The 22,682-nt window shown below is 42.8% G+C and overlaps 1 protein-coding gene across 1 annotated transcript in view; it reads left to right on the top strand.

The window, feature by feature from the left end:
• Positions 1 to 20,304, top strand: part of CCDC9B (coiled-coil domain containing 9B) — a 67,482-nt gene extending 47,178 nt beyond the window's left edge. The window contains exons 9-13 of the mRNA XM_077260655.1: positions 418 to 476; positions 13,334 to 13,375; positions 14,322 to 14,421; positions 18,354 to 18,411; positions 19,683 to 20,304. Of these exons, the coding sequence (XP_077116770.1) occupies positions 418 to 476; positions 13,334 to 13,375; positions 14,322 to 14,421; positions 18,354 to 18,411; positions 19,683 to 19,979 (556 nt within the window). The 3' untranslated portion in view covers positions 19,980 to 20,304. The remainder of the gene's footprint in view (positions 1 to 417; positions 477 to 13,333; positions 13,376 to 14,321; positions 14,422 to 18,353; positions 18,412 to 19,682) is intronic.
• Positions 20,305 to 22,682: the final 2,378 nt, after the last annotated feature.

The raw sequence follows: 22,682 nt of genomic DNA on the forward strand, positions 1-22,682 counted from the left end.
TCACCATCAGAGGCTCCAGCGAACACCAAGGCAGCTGTCCTAGTCACGCCCCTTCCAAGGTAGTCTGGTTTGTGGCACAGTGGGGCCATAACTCCCTGGCTCACGCCCACCAGTCAGGGCGTGAGCGTGACACATGTATTGTGATTGGTTGTAGCCTTTTGTTATGTGCCTTTATATATTGTGTTGTAATGTGTTTTTATTATGCTATGACTAAGGGCAGTACTGCCTGAAACGCGTCAGCTTGTTTTTATGATGCACTAATAAAGGACAAGATTTTTATTCTATTTTCATCTCCTCCATTCCATTCAATATTTGCATGAGCTGGACAAGTGAGTGATTTACAGGGAGGAAGAGAAGAGGGACATGCCTGACATTTGTGTATATTACCTTCTCACCTTGTCTCTATTCATTTCTTAGGTTTGCCGTTGATACATGCTGCGCCAACACCGTTCCAAGCTCGCTAAGTGGCAGGAAAGGTGAGCATCGTAACAGATAAAGTATTTATTTGATAGCCAAATTAACATGCCTCAGCTGTCTTTTTAGTCAACACGTTCATATCATGAAGTTGTTATACTATAATAAGGCTACTGTGACGCTAGTCATTATTCACCGACAAGCCACTATGATGGGTAATCAAAAGGTCCGAGGTCAGAAGCCAAGAGGGTACATCATAGACAGAGGGGTGAGACAAAAGAATAGTGAGATCACGATCCAGTTGTCGAAATCCAGGAGGGTACGTCATAGACAGGGGGGTGAGACAAAAGAATAGTCAGGTCAGGTTCCAGGGGTCAGAATACAATGAAGGTAGTAGATAAAGCAAAGGGTCAAAGCAAATGGATGGTCAGAGTGCAGTCCTAGGTCAGACAGCAGTAGATTAGAGCACAGAGCAACAAGGGAACATACACCAGTGATCAAGAAGCTAGAATTGGCACTAGTCAGGGGCAGAGAGCTGGCTAAATAGCCAGGTAATGAAGCGATGGCCGGGGGACCACCACGGTGCAGGAAGACTACTGTACACAAGATGAGGTGCAAACAACAAAGGGTAGATTTATTGGGAATCAAGGAATGAAGTGGGTGAGGAAGATGCAAACAGGGGTATGCAATGGCAAGAGACACTTTACAAGACTTATACACTTTATCTTGTCCGTAAAATAGCACGGTGCTCCAACTATTACAGACTCAGAATATGTCTCACAAGCAAATTTAAACAATAAACAAATAACGATGCTACTCTACATATAACCTCCCTGGCCTTTACTAAGCAGGCCCCACGGCTGCCGTGTACTGACTACTGAAGCCTACACTAGGCCCTAACAGGTGCACCAAACAGGAACAGTGAAACGTGGTCTTCTCCTTGCTTCTGGATCCTAGGGATGCTCCTGGAGACTATAAGTCCCTTTCTCAGTATCTTCCTGGCTTCACAAACTAGCACAGAACAGCCACCTTTGCTGTACCCGGAAAAGTCTTGCAAATTTCACAAGTACACTACGTCCCAGGTTGTGGGACCTTTCTTGTAGCAAACAGCACACAGTTCTCTGTTGTGAATTTGGATTCTGGGCTCCCCCGGTGGCCACTGGTGGAATTGAACTGGTGTTGTCATCTTCTCTGTTCACCTGTTCCCATCAAGATGTGGGAGTCGCTATATAACCTGGCTGCTCTGTTAGTTGCTTGCCGGTCAACAATGTTATCAGAAGCCTCTCTGTGCTTGTTCCTGCTCCTAGACAACTACTAGATAAGTTGGACTCTTGTCCATGTTTGTTTTTGCATTTTTGTTCCAGTTCACAGCTGAAGTTTCGTTACTGTGTCTGGAAAGCTCTTGTGAACAGGAATTGCCACTCTGGTGTTATGAGTTAATGCCAGAGTTTTAAAGTAATTTCTGGATGGTGTTTTGATAGGGTTTTCAGCTGACCATGAAAGTGACCTTTCTGTCTTCTGCTATGTAGTAAGTGGACCTCAAATTTGCTAAACCTATTTTCATACTACGTTTGTTAATTCATCTTAATTCACCGCCAATACATGTGGGGGGCCTCTGTCTCCTTTCGGGGTATTTCTCTAGAGGTGAGCTAGGACTAATATTTTCCTCTGCTAGCATTATTTAGTCCTCCGGCTGGTGCTGGGCATCTAGAATCAACGTAGGCATGCTACCCGGCCACTGCTAGTTGTGCGTTAGGTTTAGTTCATGGTCAGCTCAGTTCCCATCTTCCAAGAGCTAGTTCCAATATATGCTGATGCTATGTTCTCTTGCCATTGAGAACATGACAGTTTGACCGGCCTACTAAAGGGTTAAAATCCTTGGCTGAGAAAGGAGAGAAATAAGAAGTCTGCTGAGAATTTTTTTTTTTTTCTCCTTCTAATCTTTGAATGGCTCTGTGTCCACCTGTTTGTAATGGATCTTCAGAGTGTAACTGCAGGTTTGAATAATCTCGCCACGAAGGTACAAAATTTGCAAGACTTTGTTTGTCATGCACCTGTATCTGAGCCGAGAATTCCTTTGCCGGAATTTTTCTCGGGGAATAGATCTGGGTTTCAGAATTTTCGAAATAATTGCAAATTATTTTTGTCCCTGAAATTTCGCTCTGCCGGAGACCCTGCACAGCAGGTCAGGATTGTGATTTCCTTGCTCCGGGGCGACCCTCAAGACTGGGCTTTTTCATTGACACCAGGGGATCCTGCGTTGCTCAATGTGGATGCGTTTTTTCTGGCCTTGGGGTTGCTTTATGACGAACCTCATTTGGAGCTTCAGGCAGAAAAAACTTTGATGTCCCTATCTCAGGGGCAAGATGAAGCGGAAATTTACTGTCAAAGATTCCGTAAATGGTCTGTGCTTACTCAGTGGAATGAGTGCGCCCTGGCGGCGACTTTCAGAGAGGGTCTCTCTGATGCCATTAAGGATGTTATGGTGGGGTTCCCTGTGCCTGCGGGTCTGAATGAGTCCATGACAATGGCTATTCAGATCGATAGGCGTTTGCGGGAGCGCAAACCAGTGCACCATCTGGCGGTGTCCACTGAGAAGTCGCCAGAGAGTATGCAGTGTGATAGAATTCTGTCCCGAAGCGAGCGGCAGAATTTTAGACGGAAAAATGGGTTGTGTTTCTATTGCGGTGATTCTACTCATGTTATATCAGCATGCTCTAAGCGCACTAAAAAGCTTGATAAATCTGTTTCCATTTGCACCTTACCGTCTAAGTTTATTCTATCTGTGACCCTGATTTGCTCTTTGTCATCTATTACCACGGACGCCTATGTCGACTCTGGCGCCGCTTTGAGTCTTATGGATTGGTCCTTTGCCAAACGCTGTGGGTATGATTTAGAGCCTTTGGAGACTCTTATTCCTCTGAAGGGGATTGACTCCACCCCATTGGCTAATAATAAACCACAATACTGGACACAAGTAACTATGCGTATTAATCCGGATCACCAGGAGATTATTCGCTTTCTGGTGCTGCATAATCTACATGATGATTTGGTGCTAGGATTGCCTTGGCTGCAATCTCACAACCCAGTCCTCGACTGGAAAGCTATGTCTGTGTTGAGCTGGGGATGTAAGGGGGCTCATGGGGATGTACCTGTGGTTTCCATTTCCTCATCTATTCCCTCTGAAATTCCTGAGTTCCTGTCTGACTATCGTGACGTCTTTGAAGAATCCAAGCTTGGTTCATTACCTCCGCACCGAGAGTGCGATTGTGCCATAGATTTAATCCCGGGTAGTAAATACCCAAAGGGTCGTTTATTTAATCTGTCTGTGCCTGAACATGCTGCTATGCGAGAATATATAAAGGAGTCCTTGGAAAAGGGACATATTCGTCCATCGTCATCTCCCTTAGGAGCCGGTTTTTTCTTTGTGTCAAAAAAAGACGGCTCTTTGAGACCATGTATCGATTATCGGCTTTTGAATAAAATCACTGTAAGATATCAATACCCGTTGCCGTTGCTGACTGATTTGTTTGCTCGCATAAAGGGGGCCAAGTGGTTCTCTAAGATTGACCTTCGTGGGGCGTATAATTTGGTGCGAATCAGGCAGGGGGATGAGTGGAAAACCGCATTTAATACGCCCGAGGGCCACTTTGAGTATTTAGTGATGCCTTTTGGTCTTTCAAATGCTCCGTCAGTTTTCCAGTCCTTTATGCATGATATTTTTCGCGATTATTTGGATAAATTTATGATTGTGTATCTGGATGATATTCTGATTTTTTCGGATGACTGGGACTCTCATGTCCAGCAAGTCAGGAGGGTTTTCCAGGTTTTGCGGTCTAATTCTTTGTGTGTGAAGGGTTCTAAGTGTGTTTTTGGGGTACAGAGGATTTCCTTTTTGGGATATATTTTTTCTCCCTCTTCCATTGAAATGGATCCTGTCAAGGTTCAAGCTATTTGTGATTGGACGCAGCCCTCTTCTCTTAAGAGTCTTCAGAAATTTTTGGGCTTTGCTAACTTTTATCGTCGATTTATTGCTGGTTTTTCGGATATTGCTAAGCCATTGACCGATTTGACTAAGAAGGGTGCTGATGTTGCTGATTGGTCCCCTGACGCTGTGGAGGCCTTTCGGGAGCTTAAGCGCCGTTTTTCCTCTGCCCCTGTGTTGCGTCAGCCTGATGTTGCTCTACCTTTTCAGGTTGAGGTTGACGCTTCTGAGATCGGAGCTGGGGCAGTGTTGTCGCAGAAAAGTTCTGACTGCTCCGTGATGAGGCCTTGTGCCTTCTTTTCCCGTAAATTTTCGCCCGCTGAGCGGAATTATGATGTTGGGAATCGGGAGCTTTTGGCCATGAAGTGGGCTTTTGAGGAGTGGCGCCATTGGCTTGAGGGGGCCAGACATCAGGTGGTGGTATTGACTGACCACAAAAACTTGATTTATCTTGAGACCGCCAGGCGCCTGAATCCTAGACAGGCGCGCTGGTCATTATTTTTCTCTCGGTTTAATTTTGTGGTGTCATACCTACCAGGTTCTAAGAATGTTAGGGCGGATGCCCTTTCTAGGAGTTTTGAGCCTGACTCGCCTGGTAACTCTGAGCCCACAGGTATCCTTAAGGATGGAGTGGTATTGTCAGCCGTTTCTCCAGACCTGCGGCGGGCCTTGCAGGAGTTTCAGGCGGATAGACCGGATCGTTGCCCACCTGATAAACTGTTTGTTCCTGATGATTGGACCAGTAGAGTCATCTCTGAGGTTCATTCTTCTGCGTTGGCAGGTCATCCTGGCATTTTTGGTACCAGGGATTTGGTGGCAAGGTCCTTCTGGTGGCCTTCCCTGTCACGAGATGTGCGAGGCTTTGTGCAGTCTTGTGACGTTTGTGCTCGGGCCAAGCCTTGTTGCTCTCGGGCTAGTGGATTATTGTTGCCCTTGCCTATTCCTAAGAGGCCTTGGACGCACATCTCGATGGATTTTATTTCAGATCTGCCTGTTTCTCAGAAGATGTCTGTCATCTGGGTGGTGTGTGACCGTTTCTTTAAGATGGTCCATTTGGTTCCTCTGCCCAAGTTGCCTTCTTCTTCCGAGTTGGTTCCTCTGTTTTTTCAAAATGTTGTTCGTTTGCATGGTATTCCTGAGAATATCATTTCTGACAGAGGGACCCAATTCGTGTCTAGATTTTGGCGGGCATTCTGTGCTAGGATGGGCATAGATTTATCTTTTTCGTCCGCTTTCCATCCTCAGACGAATGGCCAGACCGAGCGGACTAATCAGACCCTGGAGACATATCTGAGGTGTTTTGTGTCTGCTGACCAGGATGATTGGGTTGCTTTTTTGCCATTGGCGGAGTTCGCTCTCAATAATCGGGCCAGCTCTGCCACTTTGGTGTCCCCGTTTTTCTGTAATTCGGGGTTTCATCCTCGATTTTCCTCTGGTCAGGTGGAAACTTCGGATTGTCCTGGAGTGGATGCTGTGGTGGAGAGATTGCATCAGATCTGGGGGCAGGTGGTGGACAATTTGAAGTTGTCCCAGGAGAAGACTCAGCTTTTTGCCAACCGCCACCGTCGTGTTGGTCCTCGGCTTTGTGTTGGGGATTTGGTGTGGTTGTCTTCTCGTTTTGTCCCTATGAGGGTCTCTTCTCCTAAGTTTAAGCCTCGGTTCATTGGCCCGTATAAGATATTGGAGATTCTTAACCCTGTTTCCTTCCGTTTGGACCTCCCTGCATCCTTTTCTATTCATAACGTTTTTCATCGGTCATTGTTGCGCAGGTATGAGGTGCCGGTTGTGCCTTCCGTTGAGCCTCCTGCTCCGGTGTTGGTTGAGGGTGAGTTGGAGTACGTTGTGGAGAAAATCTTAGACTCTCGTGTTTCCAGACGGAGACTCCAGTATCTGGTCAAGTGGAAGGGATACGGCCAGGAGGATAATTCTTGGGTGAATGCATCTGATGTTCATGCCTCTGATCTGGTTCGTGCCTTTCATAGGGCCCATCCTGATCGCCCTGGTGGTTCTGGTGAGGGTTCGGTGCCCCCTCCTTGAGGGGGGGGTACTGTTGTGAATTTGGATTCTGGGCTCCCCCGGTGGCCACTGGTGGAATTGAACTGGTGTTGTCATCTTCTCTGTTCACCTGTTCCCATCAAGATGTGGGAGTCGCTATATAACCTGGCTGCTCTGTTAGTTGCTTGCCGGTCAACAATGTTATCAGAAGCCTCTCTGTGCTTGTTCCTGCTCCTAGACAACTACTAGATAAGTTGGACTCTTGTCCATGTTTGTTTTTGCATTTTTGTTCCAGTTCACAGCTGAAGTTTCGTTACTGTGTCTGGAAAGCTCTTGTGAACAGGAATTGCCACTCTGGTGTTATGAGTTAATGCCAGAGTTTTAAAGTAATTTCTGGATGGTGTTTTGATAGGGTTTTCAGCTGACCATGAAAGTGACCTTTCTGTCTTCTGCTATGTAGTAAGTGGACCTCAAATTTGCTAAACCTATTTTCATACTACGTTTGTTAATTCATCTTAATTCACCGCCAATACATGTGGGGGGCCTCTGTCTCCTTTCGGGGTATTTCTCTAGAGGTGAGCTAGGACTAATATTTTCCTCTGCTAGCATTATTTAGTCCTCCGGCTGGTGCTGGGCATCTAGAATCAACGTAGGCATGCTACCCGGCCACTGCTAGTTGTGCGTTAGGTTTAGTTCATGGTCAGCTCAGTTCCCATCTTCCAAGAGCTAGTTCCAATATATGCTGATGCTATGTTCTCTTGCCATTGAGAACATGACAGTTCTCCCTGTAGCAGCTTCAGCTCACACACACAGTTCAGGCTCAACTCCTCCCCTAATTCTAGGGCAGCTCATCTTCACAGTCTATAGCAGGGGGAAGCAGAACATTCCATCACACCAAACAAAGGGGTGCTGTCTCTTAAAGTGGTAGCGTGTTACTGTCCATAACAGCACCACCCTCTTACAGTAATACCTCAACAAGAGACACATGGATGAAGCTCAGGCAACACCCAAACTCTGATTGGATGGCTAAACTGTCAATCAAGATGTGGCACCCCAGGGTCCTGGTTGTCACAGTAGCATTGCTTTCCTCATGGGGACAGTGATGTTACGCTTGAAGGCAAGAAGGGATAACTGTAACCAGGTACCACAAACATGCAACATATTCACACTCCAGGCCACCAGGGGGAGCTTTTGATCCTATTCACTAGGTGACTCCCCATATACACTCACTGGCCACTTTATTAGGTACACCATGCTAGTAACGGGTTGGACCCCCTTTTGCCTTCAGAACTGCCTCAATTCTTCATGGCATAGATTCAACAAGGTGCTGGAAGCATTCCTCAGAGATTTTGGTCCATATTGACATGATGGCATCACACAGTTGCCGCAGATTTGTCGGCTGCACATCACCACCACCAGCCTGAACCGTTGATACAAGGCAGGATGGATCCATGCTTTCATGTTGTTTACGCCAAATTCTGACCCTACCATCCGAATGTCGCAGCAGAAATCGAGACTCATCAGACCAAGCAACGTTTTTCCAATCTTCTACTGTCCAATTTCGATGAGCTTGTGCAAATTGTAGCCTCAGTTTCCTGTTCTTAGCTGAAAGGAGTGGTACCCGGTGTGGTCTTCTGCCGCTGTAGCCCATCTGCCTCAAAGTTCGACGCACTGTGCGTTCAGAGATGCTCTTAGGCCTACCTTGGTTGTAACGGGTGGCGATTTGAGTCACTGTTGCCTTTCTATCAGCTCGAACCAGTCTGCCCATTCTCCTCTGACCTCTGGCATCAACAAGGCATTTCCGCCCACAGAACTGCCGCTCACTGGATTTTTTTTCTTTTTCGGACCATTCTCTGTAAACCCTAGAGATGGTTGTGCGTGAAAATCCCAGTAGATCAGCAGTTTCTGAAATACTCAGACCAGCCCTTCTGGCACCAACAACCATGCCACGTTCAAAGGCACTCAAATCACCTTTCTTCCCCATACTGATGCTCGGTTTGAACTGCAGGAGATTGTCTTGACCATGTCTACATGCCTAAATGCACTGAGTTGCCGCCATGTGATTGGCTGATTAGAAATTAAGTGTTAACAAGAAGTTGGACAGGTGTACCTAATAAAGTGGCCAGTGAGTGTATATATATATATATATATATATATATATATATATATATATATAACTGGTAGTCTGTAGGGAAAGTCAGTCAGTTCTAGGAAGATCCAGTCAGTGCTTGTCAGGGGACAATTATTAAACACAGTATACCCGAAATTATCCACAAAATTATATTGTCACTCTAGAGGATATCATTAATAAAACCAGAATACACCCGTGGTTAGGGTATGCTGTGAAATATCATTAGTGGAGACCACTGCAATAGAAAAACAAGTACCAAACCACCATGGATAGGAAATCACCAGATAATCTATGAGCCTGGGAATAGTTAAAAAATAGGCCTTTATTTATAAAGTTGGCAACAATTACATGCAACAATAATAAAATATTTTGTGCAGATAAAAAAATATATATATACAATATAGCTTATTCACGAGGTCAGGAAATAAACATGCTCAGTAAAAGAAGCCCCCAATATAATATCTCCATTCTAGTTGTGCATATCATAAGATGCAAAGGTTACCATAAAAGGTGCAGAAATATCAGAAAAACCAGGTAAAAATATAAAATATGTGCAAATCACAAAAAAGGCTATGTAGCGCTTGTGCAAATAGTGCAAAAAAAGTGCATACTAACAATGAGGGATCATATAACCCAATAAAATAGAGTACCCACGTGTACAGGCCTATACACAGGCCAAACAATAGGTAACCATATGCTATATAAGATAGCGCAACATTATATATGAAAATTTACCTGGGGGGTAACTGAGACCTGAACCTACGCACTAGAATGGAGATATTGTATTGGGGGCTTCTTTTACTGAGCATGTTTATTTCCTGACCTCGTGAATAAGCTATATGTATATATATTTTTTTTTATCTGCACAAAATATTTTATTATTGTTGCATGTAATTGTTGCCAACTTTATAAATAAAGGCCTATTTTTTAACTATTCCCAGGCTCATAGATTATCTGGTGATTTCCTATCCATGGTGGTTTGGTACTTGTTCTTGTCAGGGGACAGACTGGATCAGTCTGAGGAAAGAAGAAGGTTTTACAGAGCTGTGTAGCCGCAGTGCAGCAGCTCCTGGAAAGAGACATACAGAAAGCCGAATACATTGCAGAGAGCATGCAGGAGAGCAAAGCACAGGAGAGAATACCAGGGGGAGATCAGCACCAAGCAGGCTGCCTCCTTCTGAGGCGCAGAGACCAGTAGCCGGAATACCGAGGTTGTAAGGACCTCTATGACTTACATAAGAGACTGGCAGGACAGCTGAACTCCAAGTTACCTGTCCGACCTAACACCCAGAAGGCACGGTGGCACCCTTCAGAGGCCGGGGCATGCTAGAGTCCCTATAAACAGGCTCAAGTCACCAGTCATACGGGTTATGTCCTATCCTATCTGGGGGACAGAGAGAGAGAGATAACATCTGTGAGGACCTTACGTGAAGCCTAGGCAGTAAGGGACTACAACACCACGGCGCTAGAGGAAGGCCTTAGATTTCCACCTGGATAAGGGGACTCCTAACTTGCCTTCAAGCCGGCCAGACCCTATCTGCCCTGTGATCTGGTGCCCTGGACTGTGGCTGCCTGAAGACTTCAATAAACAAGGTAAAGAGACTGCAAACCTGTGTCCTCATTCTTTACTATGCCATTCACCATCTTCCATCCACACACCGGGAGCCCTGGGGATATACTTCACCTGTGGGAAGTTATACCATCTAGCTGCCATAACATCACCCCAGAGGACCCCTTAAAGCAGCGTCGGTCCCCACTGACCGAATACCACAGGTGGCGTCACGAACATAAACTTAATTCTCTTTAAAGACCTTTCCCTTTTAAATGGGCGCCCAGGGCCATGGACCGGGTCGCCACCGTGACAACCCCCTGTGAACCGCAGGACCCGGTACCAAGTACCCCACGGCCCTGGCGGGGCGACTCAAAGACACTGATAACTCAGCATGCCCATCCTCTAGATTGGACAGCAGACAGTTATTTACTGCATCCAGACACAAAGCAAGGTGGAATTGTGACAGCTCCATTACTTCTTGTTTTTGGGTATGCACTGAACATGTCCATAGAGCCCTATGCACCCTACCGTGGGTATCCTTTGGCATACAAAAACATATGCTATGTAATATATTTATACCATAGATAGATAGGGCTCAAGAGATTAATTAGCTACTTCAATCTCCAAAGCAGGTGGAATTTTGCATTATGATGTGTATATGGGTCCTTGGCAGTATTGAGCATTCCGATACCGCAAGTATCGGGTATCGGCCGATATTTGCGGTATCCTAATTCCGATACCGAGTTCCGATATTTTTGTGATATCGGAAACCGGAATCGGAAGTTCCCAATGTATGGTTCCCAGGGTCTGGAGGAGAGGAGACTCTCCTTCAGGCCCTGGGATCCATATTCATGTAAAAAATAAAGAATAAAAATAAAAAATATGGATATACTCACCCCTCCGGCGGAGCCCAGCCAGAAGCCAACATTGTGGTTGCCACCAGGAAGTAATCTCAGAGGAGGCGATACAGAACTGGTCACTTCCCCTCACTAAAAAGCAGGTCAGAACATTCCTGGAAATTGTAGGCTATTACAGGAGGTTTATCCCTAATTTTGCCTTAAAGCAGCGCCTTTAACTATGATATCCTAGAAGTAGTAACCTACAAGAAAATACATAACCAAAGAGATTTTTGGGGAATCTCATAAATAACCTTTATTAATTGTAAAAGAAAACATTACAAGGGGAAAATGCTGCAAAAAATACATTTAAAAATGTATATAAACATCTAAAATGGTGAGAGGAGTAGATGTTAAGAGTGTAGATAAACATTGCATCATTCATATATCGTATTGTGTCATAATAGCACACAAGGAAGAAATATTTTTCTGTTAAGCATTGTACGATGTATCTGTGCACTATATCTGTTATGTAATGTCCCAAAGAGATGTAGCATAAATTACTGAGTAAAGTGCACCATAACCATACATTTATACAGTATATGTGCATATATAGCTAGATAGATATAAATATACACATACTGTATACAGTCATGACCGAAAGTATTGGCACCCTTGAAAGTCTTTCAGAAAATGAAGTATTTCTCCCAGAAAATTATTGCAAATACACGTTTTGTTATACACATGTTTATTTCCTTTGTGTGTTTTAGAACAATGAAAAATAAATTGGCCAGACAAAATTGTTGGTTTCTTTCCAAAATTGTGGATAAATAACTTTGTTTCAAGCAAGTAATGCTCATTCAAACTCACCCGTGGCAAGTAACAGGTGTGGTCAATACAAAAATCACTCCTGAAACCAGATAAAAAAGGCAGAAGTTGACTCAGTCTTGCATTGTGTGTCTGTGTGCCACACTAAGCATGAAGAACAGAAAGAGGAGAAGAGAACTGTCTGAGGACTTCAGTACCAAAATTGTTGAAAAATATCAACAATCTCAAGGTCACAAGTCCATCTACAGAGATTTTGATGTTCATTTGTCCACGGCGTGAAACATAATAAATGTAGTCCCTGGTGTCAGAAAGCTGGGTTTGGCTCCTAGATCCTGGGTCTTCTTGCAGGATAATTACCCCATACACACTTCAAGAAGCAACCAAAAATGGATGGAAACAAAGCGTTGAAGAGTTCTAAAGTGGCCAACAATGAGTCCAGATCTAAATCCCACTGAACACCTGTGGAGAGAGCTTCAAATTGATGTTGGGAGAAGGTGCCTTCATATATGAGACCTGGAGCAGTTTGCCAAACAAGAGTGGTCCAAAATTCCAGTTGAGAGGTGTAAGAGGCCTGTTGATGGTTTTAGGAAGCAATTGATTGCAGTGATTTATTCCAAAGGGTGTGCAACCAAATATTAATTTGAGGGTGCCAACAATTGTCTGTCCCATTTTTGGGCTTTTGTATGAAATTACGTCCAATTTGCCTTTTTTCCTCAGTTTTTTTTGTCTTGTTCCAATACACACAAAGGAGATAAACCTGTGTATAACAAAACATGTGTCATGGCAATAATTTGCTAGGAGAAATACTGCATTTTCTGAAACTATTTCAAGGGTGCCAACACTTTCGGCCATGACTGTATAAGATTGTCTTAGGGTTCTTTCAATATCACCTAATATCTAGCACTTATGGTCATTCCTTTCCCTAGAGAATGTGGTACCTTTGTTGCCAAATGTTGGTAAAATTTGTAAGTTACATTGATTTTTCAAGCTTTGGTGGTATCTGTGGCTCTCCTTATAAAGATCAGTATGTGAGGGCACTCAGAAAGTTTTGTAAAAATAGGCAAAACATTGTGTTTCCCTTTTTAGGAGAGGAAAACCCAGAAAGTTCAACTGCTTTTATCGAGATGGCATATGTCAAACAGTAAAGGCAGTGCTAAGATGTCCAGATGTGGTCATCAAAGGGTTGACTGAATACAATTTATAAAGAGATCAATCATCTGCAATAAAAGAGGGTCTGACAGGGAGAGAGGTTGGATAATGACACTACCCTGTGCATGATTTGAGGGTGTCAGATTCTAGCAAACCATACAGATCTCTTAATTTAAGGGGAGTGTGGCAAGTCAGTATCGGTAAATGTGTAGTACTAAATGGTGTTATGGACCTAGTGCAGAAGAAAAATGATGTGAGCCAAGGTGCTGCTGGTTTGGTAGGTTGGCTCTCCCTACAATCTATTCTGAGGAAGTATGAATTTTAGATAACCTACAACAAAATAGAAAAAGACATATTTTTTTCCTGTAGACAAAAAAGTACTTAATCTGAGTAAATGTACTGTATGATGAAAGGACTGAACTGTTGTTTTTTTTGCCTTTTAGGAGACTGGGGAAGAAAGATGCAAAATGTGATTGAAAATAAAGGTGATCATCTTGACTGATAGCAGTGATGTCCTTGGATATAAAATTGTGTAAAAATCTAAACATCCCAATTTTCCTTTTCCAAACTATATTGAAACGGCTATACAAAAATGTAAATGTGTGAAAATCCTCCCCACATATTTTACACAAAAGGTGGACTGGCCAACGATTGTCGGTCAGAAGAATGGTCATTTGTTGGCACTAAAAAAAATATCAAACTGTATCAGGAGCAGGCTTGGACTGGACCACAGGAGAACAGGAGAATCCTCCGGTGGGCCACCACCCTGTAATATGAGCAGTACTTGGCACTATATACATGAATCATTGTGTACAGACAAAGGCGGCATCTTATTCATTAACAATCTACCCAGATCATTGTTATAGAAATCTAGGATAATGTCACATTTGCATGGAGCTGAAAAGCGAGTCCTGGAGTTGGTTACTGGTGGGCCCTTGGCACTCCAGTCCAACATTGATCAGGAGTGTTGGCTTTTTCAGCCGATGATACATCCAGTACTTACTGTGTATCTGATCAGTTTTAATAGTACATTTTCATTGGTTGGTTATTGGTCAAAACAAATACCGTAAATGTTTGTTTCGCCGAGGTAGTCTGTGATCGTGCATTATGGCTGAAAATGTCCGTAACAGGGCAAATTTTAAAGTATGTGAATATGGAGCCTTAGACCTTGTTAGCACATGTGTCACACTCCTTTAGTAATAATTGTGTCTTTCCTTCTCTCCCGTCAGAAGGGAACATGTTCACATTGCTCTACTGTTTAGCATGCAACCTCTCATGTAGATTATTTTATGAGAACTGATGAGTATCTTAATTTGGGACAATTCCTCTAAATTATATACTTGAAGATCAAACAATGGCTAGATGATTATCAGATATATTTTATATCAGCGACTTAATCTGTATTTATCTAAGTTGCATCAATTCTCCTAGGTGATGAAAAAGAGATCCGTAATGAAAAGACCCTCACATTGATGAATACCATGAGCAGCAGAGCAAAGGGAAAAGACCGTCTTACTGGGAGAGCCCAAAGGTAGGCTCTATACAATATATAGTGATGATCACATCACTGGTAAGAAATGACAGCTCACACATCCTACCCTCCCTGCGCAGTGACTACTGCACATGACACAGAGCATGCCAAGAGCATAATCTCAGAATGATCTAGAAAGTTGAAACAGAGCTTGCCTGTTCATCACCCTCCTTCAGAGCTGTTTCTGTTTCATCAGTTAAAGGGAACTTGTCGGCTGATACATGCTTTAAAAACGGTGGAGAGCATGTATCAGCTCTTGGCCGTGTGATCACAGCCATGTATGTTTTACTCTGAAACATGCTTTTACTCACCACCGGGGACTGAGCCGTGTGACTAGTTGGGCAGGTGGGTCCCTGGCGACTTCCCCCTGCCCGCTAATAGTAATTGACAAGTCGTTGCATATGTGGGTGTTTGGCAGAGGCTTGTCAGTCCGTGTCAGCGGGTGGGGAGAAGCCGCCAGGGACCCACTTGTCTAATTAGTCACCTCAGTCCCCAACACTGATTAAAAGTATATTTTTCTCTGAAATGCTGCAGCATTTCAGAGTGAAAGATAAGTGGCTGTGATCGCACATCCAGTAGCTGATACATGCTGTCTATGATTTGGTAGGAATGTATCAGCTGGCAAGTTCCCTTCAATGACAGTATTTCAAGCTATAGCAGGGGTGGGCAATTAATTTTCCCGAGTGGCCACATGAGAGACCACAACTGTCATGGAGAGCGAACCAATAGGTCATTATTATTATTTCTCAAAATTAACATATTCATTATAATTATTTTATATCAACATTAATTGTATCACTTAATATTAAGCAGAATTAAGTATGTTAACAGCTCCCTATACACAGCATAAGCCCACACACAGCCCCCTATATGCGATTTGAGCCCACACACAGCCCTCTACATACAGTATGAGCCCCACATAGCCCCTCTATATACAATATGAGTCTCCACATAGTCCCCTATATACAGAATTATGTTATATATAGCCTCTCTTGCTCTCTATATATAATATGAGACATCACACAGCTCGCTGTATTCAGTATGAGCTCCGACATAGGCTCCTATGTACAGTATGAGCTCCACATAGCCTCCTATATACAGTATGAGCCCCATAGAGCCTTCTGTATAGAGTATGAGCCCACACATAGCCTCTGTATATACAGTATGATCCTGCACATAGCTCCCTATATACTGTAAGAGCCACAACATAGCCTCCTATATACAGTGTGAGCCCCCACAAAGCTCCTCTATATACAATGTGAGCCCCCACATAGCCTTTCTATATAAAGTATAAGCACCCATATAGCCTCCTATATACAGTATGGTTCCCACATAGCCTCTCTAAATACAGTATGAGCATGCAGAGAGCCCCCTATATGCCGTAAGAGCACCCACACAGCCACCTATATGCGGAAGAGCACACAAATAGCCCCCACATAGCCTCCAATATACAGTATGAGCCCCCACATAGTCTCCGATATACAGTATAAGGCCCCACATAGCCTTCTAAATACAGTCTGAGACCCTCCTCCACCAACGTATTCACCGCTGTCTGCATCCTGAGAGTGTGGATAGCAGCTACAGTGGGCGATGGCGGATGGACAGCAGGCGAGGGCATGGTGAGGCCCGTGGTCCAGTGTTTCAACTCTTCAGCTGTTTCGGTCCGCAGGCCGGATTGGAACAGCCAAAGGGTCAGATGTGGCCTGTGGGCCACTGTTTGCCCAGCTCTGACCATAGTATGTCTGTTTACAGGACTGTTTTGTTTAACTGTTTGTGTGGTTAAAAAGTTTGTTTGCTATTGATATGAAGCCAACTTCTGAGTTGGAATGTGCAGAAATTTTACGGCTCTTTAGTGGTGTCCCAAAGAGATTTCAATTAATTTTTTGTTTTATTATAATTTTATATTCATGTTTTTTTGCGATTATGTAGAATCGCAAAAATCTGTGAAGAGGTGCAATTAACTGCTTAGTCATACCAAGGGTGCACTGAGCAACTATGGTTGGTTTGAACAGTCATTTTGTACTAACAGATTTCCTTGAATTTTGTTTGGCATGCAATTGAATCCGATTTTTGAAAATGATCATCAGCAATGTGAAAACATTAACATTTTTGCATGAAGACTACAGGTTGTCAAGTGGCTTTAAGAAAGCAACATGTTAATTCTAAAACTGACATTTATTTCAGCCTAGAACTGTACAATTCAATTACATTTAGAATAACGTGCAGTTCTCCGCGCTCTCTTGCCAGATAATTAGCAATATGTTTTGTGCCGCTCACAGCCTGGTGGAGCTAACAATAGAAGTCTTTGGGTCTCAGTGGGACATTTGTGCGTTCCTCAGGGTGTAAATGCTAGGAACATAACAAACAAGTGGCATTCAGCGCTCTTCTATTGAATGAGCAATTTTCTAAACTTGGCGCTTATCATCACTTAAATCTTTCTTTTCTTGAGCTCAGTGAATGCTCAAAAATTTGATGTCCTACTGAAATAAAGGTGATAGTTTTCTTTCACATGGGCTAAAAATAAAGCCTATTTTTTTTTTAGCCAGACATGCTGCAGCTTGCGGAATAATCATTATAAAAATCCCTGAAAACACAAATTTTATAAAGCCAGTTTGCAAAAATAAGATTTTTACATGGCCCACAGCCTCTCTAATTCTAATACAGCTTAATACACTTTTTCATGAATGCCAATCTATAACCATGGTATTGAAAGGGTCTACTGAATTCTGATCTGCCTATGCAGAGCGCAGCAGTTGAGATGAATTTTTCATTGGCTACTGTGTTCTGCATAGATTACAAAATTCTTGATATGATGAAATGAGCTTTGTCATCTCAGTTGGCCACCCATAAACAGCTGAATAGATAATGACAAACTCATCTTGACTGCTGCACTCTGCATAGGCAGATCGGAATTCAGTAGACCCTTTAAATCTATGACCATAAAGAAAGAGGCAGTAGATGTAGGAGATTGCCATTAGGATTACCTTGTGTGGGAAGTTGCAGAGTTGGCGGTGGGGTCTAGGTACTAGCCAGAGACCACATCACCTATGACAGTCAAGAGAAACAATTCCATCTGCGACAGTGGAATCAATTGCTTTGTTCTGCCTATTAATGTGCAGCAAGTTAATTCACAATGTAGTACCAGTTGTCACCATTAGAGGTCATTAGGCACACATTTATCCTGCTCCTGTATTCAGGAGCATTTCGCTTTAAGCCCTGTGTTCTGACTAGAACCAGCCCCCCTGGTTTCCCGGGCAAGAGTAGCCATTTTCCTCCGGACCTTTGAGTTTTACACACATGTTCCTGGCTCTCTCTTCCTGCAGATCATTGCTCTTGATAAGCGGATTGCGGTGAGGCACAAATGTACTTACATGTGTGTGTTATGTAAGAATCTGTATATGCAGCCACCGTGCAATGTACTGTGTAGTTAGGTATATTGTGCAATGTATCCTGCAATTTATTATAATGATTTGCACTGCTTACAGATAGATTGCATTTCTGTATAGTGCAGAACAGTGTTGCAGGATGTATTTGCCTTAGATAGATATTATAACTGCATTCCTGTGTTGTAATGTTACTGTGCAGCCTCTGTAATGTGAGGTACTGATATAATCATGCTTTTGTCTCTGTTATCTGCCAGTTCTGATACACTGTTTATTCCCTTTGTAGTTTTTATCCATCATCGTCCACTGTTCGTCAACTCAATAAATATAGACTTAAGAATCCATACAGTCTGTTTACTGGGAAGTGGATGAGGGTTAGCCGTATGCTGAAATCCACACGGCACCATACGTGGAGGAAGGCAGAACATGCTTACTATCCCTTAGGTCCAACATTGTTTTTCTCTAAACATTTGGATGATCTCTAGATTGATCTATACATTGGAAAAGTTCAAGAATAACACTACTAATGGTGGAATTATTTCCTTGTAGATGGTATAGCATAGAACATGAAGACGTTTCCTATTTGCCAAAGGACGTTCCTTTACAGGTAAGTCACAATGTGATTTGGTTCTTTAGATGCATAATGATTTTGGAGAATGAAAGCTGAAGGTAAATTTTAAAAAATTCACAGATTTTTCTTTGACAAGAGGTCCAAGCAGTATTCCTAAAACCAGTGACTCTCAGGCTTATCTAGTGTTTTCGCAAAAGCAAATACTACTAGAATTTGGCACCAAATCCATATACATTCTCTGTCAGAACTATGGAAATATAGTAATTGTTTCACTGTAGTCACACGTAAAAAGCAGAGCTTACAGCCCAGATGCCCGTCCGTACACGTTACAAAGCTGTTGGCCAAACGACAGTTGGCCAAACTGGCAGCTATCTCTGCTGACTCCATTGTTCACCACTACGAGTTCTCAATTCGTCTTCAGAATAAGCAGCTTTGGGACATCTTATTTCCTTGGAGAAGAAAAGAATGATTTCAAACTGACCAATCGTAATCCTCTTTTGCCCTGACATCACTTGATGTACCCAGTTCTGACTTTTATTGCAGCCTTGGTGTCTCTGTTGCTTCCTGAGTCACATAACTTCAGGAAGTCTCGTGAGGCCTCGGAAGCGAAAGAGTTGTCCAGCAGAGCTCTTGGCTCATCTCAACCTTACATAGATTGGAAATTAGCAAAAAATATTTTCATTTGTTGATGACATACAGAATCTGGAATACAAAACCTCTGTATTTAATCAATGGTTTCTATAGACGTTATCGGTGCAAGATTATGGCACCATGGTATGGCCACATGAATGAGGCCTTACGGTAAAATCTGTTCTTTCTTACAGGGTAAATATTGGTAACAGCTCCACCGTCCAGATCTCTATTGGAATTATTAACGCGAGTCTTCAATTTTGGAAAACCCCTGCTCACCGGCATAAATAATAAGCAAACCAAGCATTACTCATCCTTCCCTGGGTCCACGGTTGAGTCTCCGCAACTGGTCCTGTTGTGTATTATTGCCTGATGCAGCCAATCAGTGAGCTCAACTGCTCTGCTCAAATAGATGGCATGAGCCACTCGGAAGCTCTGAGTTCAACGATTGGCTGCAGTTATTTTTTACATGACGTGAGCACCGTAGGCAATAACAGCTACATGGAGCAGCTGCTAAGGCTTGCTGGACCTGGTAATGGTGAGTAAAGAATACTAAAAAAACCGGCGCCTGGAGATAAGGGTTTTTGAAAACCCCTCAACCGAGCTAAAGCATATGTTATCTTTTTACATTATCCTTTTATTTCCTTTTATTATTTTTCTCTCTCTGTGTTCCACAGAAAAGTCTCCATGATGAAATTACCGTTAAACATTCAGAAGAGAATTTCAAAGAAGATGGATTTTTGAACACAAAAAAACTAAAAGTTCCCATCCAAAATACTTTATTGGGAAATGAAGAAAAAATAGTTTTTGCTAATGAGAAATTACTGCTGGAAAGTAAACAGGATGTTCCATTTCATGGGAAGAAAATGGAAGTAACAAGTAATGATCTAATCTCAGAGGGTCGGGAAATGCTAGAATATCTGTCTGTGCTGGGCAGCGACAGCGATCCTGGTGAGAACTCTGCAAGAACGTGAACAAAGAAGCTCACATCTCAGTGATAAAAGCACGGTGCTCTTTTTAAGGAGTCGTCAGCTTAGAAAAATAAAAATGTTTATATACAGTAGAAGAGAAGGCTGATAAATTCATCATGCAAAAGGCAGACTAGTGTTCATCAACATCCACTGAGGGATAAAGGTCTGGCCAGAGATGATTACCAACTTGTCACAGGAAAAATAAAAAATGGCTTCTTTCAGAATCACAAAATTACAATCCGAGCTTTCCATTTTCAGCGTAAACAAAGAAGATCCGCAGCTCTCCAAAATTGATGCAAAAAAATAAAAGTTTATATCCTTGTACTGTTTATTCTTTCATTACATTTTGGAGTTTGGATGTTCATTGGACGAGCACATAATACGGTTTAGTGCCCATACATTGTCCTGCTGTGTTATGAAAAATAACTTTTTTATTATACAATCCAGATCTCATTTTATAGGTAGTTTTCACGAATAGGCCGTCAGCTTGTAGGGAAACCTGCTTAGTAGAACTCCTAATGAATATTCAGCTTATCTGCCTCAGTATATAAACATTCACGCATTCAGTATTTGGTCAGTATTTTACATCAGTATTTGGTCAGTATTCAGTGGAGTGGGTGATAAATGCAGAAGTGGTGACTAGGCTTGAGCGAAACGGGTCGTTCATTTTCATAAGTCGCCGACTTTTGGCAAAGTCGGCGTCTCATGAAACCCGATCCGATCCCTGTGCTGGGTCGGCCATGCGGTACGCGATCTTGGCACCAAAGTCGCGTTTCGTATGACGCGTTTAGCGCCATTTTTTCAGCCAATGAATGAGCGTGGGCAGAGTGATGACATAGGTCTTAGGGGAGTGAACGCCTATCGTCATGTTATCGCTTGTGCGCAGTAGGGATTTGGAATGTGCAATACGAAATTTTCTGTGCTGGGACGGAGGGGGGGGGAGAGAGAGAGAGAGAGAGAGAGAGAGAGAGAGAGAGAGAAAAAAAAAAAAAAAAAATTCATAATAATTTCCTTCATTGGGTTTCGTGTTTCGGCCGAAACCCGACTTTTCAAGGTGGTCGGCTGATTTCACTCGACTCGACTTTTAAGACAGTCGGGTTTCACAAAACCCGACTCGACCCTAAAAAACTAAAGGTCGCTCAACCCTAGTGGTGACGTGTTTCTATTATACTTTTCCTCTGATTGTTCCACTCCTGGTTTTGGCTTACAAATACTGATGTAAAATACTGACCAAATACTGATTGTGTGAACGTGACTTAATAGTCTCAGCTTTCTCAGCAATTGTGTAGTTGCTTGTGCATTATTGGATTATATATATGTGTGTATATATACAGAGGAAAAAATAATTATTTGATACACTGCCGATTTTCAAGTTTTCCCACCTACAAAGAATGGAGAGGTCTGTACTTTTTTATCGTACAAATACTTCACCTGTGAGAGACAGAATCTAAAAATAAAATCCAGAAAATCACATTGTATGATTTTTACATAATTAATTTTCATTTTATTGCATGAAATAAGTATTTGATAAAATAGAAACTAGAGCTTAATATTTGGTCCAGAAACCTTTGTAATTACAAAGGTCAGACGATTCCTGTAGCTCTTGACCAAGTTTGCACACACTGCAGCAGGGATTTTGGCCCACTCTTCCATACAGATCTTCTCCAGATCTTTCAGGTTTTGGGGCTGTTGCTGGTCAACATTGAAATTCAGCTCCCTCCAAAGATGTTTTGTTGAGTTCAGGTCTGGAAACTGGCTAGGCAACTACAGGATCATGAAATGCTTCTTACGGAGCCACTCCTTAGTGGCAGTGTATTTGAGGTCATTGCCATACTGGAAGACCCAGCCACGTCCCATCTTCAAGGCTGTTACTGAGGTAAGGAGGTTGGTGGACAAAATCTTGAGATATATGGCACCATCCATCCGCACTTCACTTCACTATCTCAGAATCATCCTTACCCCTCGAGGCGAGATCTTTTGTTTGGAGCCCCAGATCGAGGACGATTGATAGTCATCTTGTGTTTCTTCCATTTTCTAATAATTGTACCAACACCTTCTCACCAAGCTGCTTGCCTATTGTCCTGTAGTCCATCCCAGCCTGGTGCAGGTCTACAATTTTGTCCCTGGTGTCTTTAGACAGCTCTTTGGTCTTGGCCATGGTGGAGAGGTTGGAGTGTGATTGAGTGTGTGGACAGGTTACTTTTATACAGGTAACGAGTTCAAACAGGTGCAATTAATACAGGTAATGAGCGCAGAGTAGGAGGGCTTCTTAAAGAAAAACAAACAGGTCTGTGAGAGACAGAATTCTTGCTGGTTGGTAGGTGATCAAATACGTATTTCATGCAATAAAATGCAATATAATAATATAAAAATCATACAATGTGATTTTCTGGAATGTTTTAAGATTCTGTTTCTCACAGGCGAAGTGTGCTTACAATAATAATTACAGACCTCATCATTCTTTGTAGGTGGGAAAACTTGCAAAATTGGCAATGTATCAAATATAGTGATGAGCGAATATACTCGTTGCTCGGGTTTTCCCTAGCACGCTCGGGTGACCTCCAAGTATTTATGACTGCTCGGAGATTTAGCTTTCATCACGGCAGCTGAATGATTTACAGCTATTAGCCTGCTTGATTACATGTGGGGATTCCCTAGGAACCAGGCAACCCCCACATGTACTCAGTCTGGCTAGTAGCTGTAAAT

This window comes from Ranitomeya variabilis, chromosome 1 (assembly GCF_051348905.1).
Source record: "Ranitomeya variabilis isolate aRanVar5 chromosome 1, aRanVar5.hap1, whole genome shotgun sequence".
Classification (NCBI taxonomy): domain Eukaryota; kingdom Metazoa; phylum Chordata; class Amphibia; order Anura; family Dendrobatidae; genus Ranitomeya; species Ranitomeya variabilis.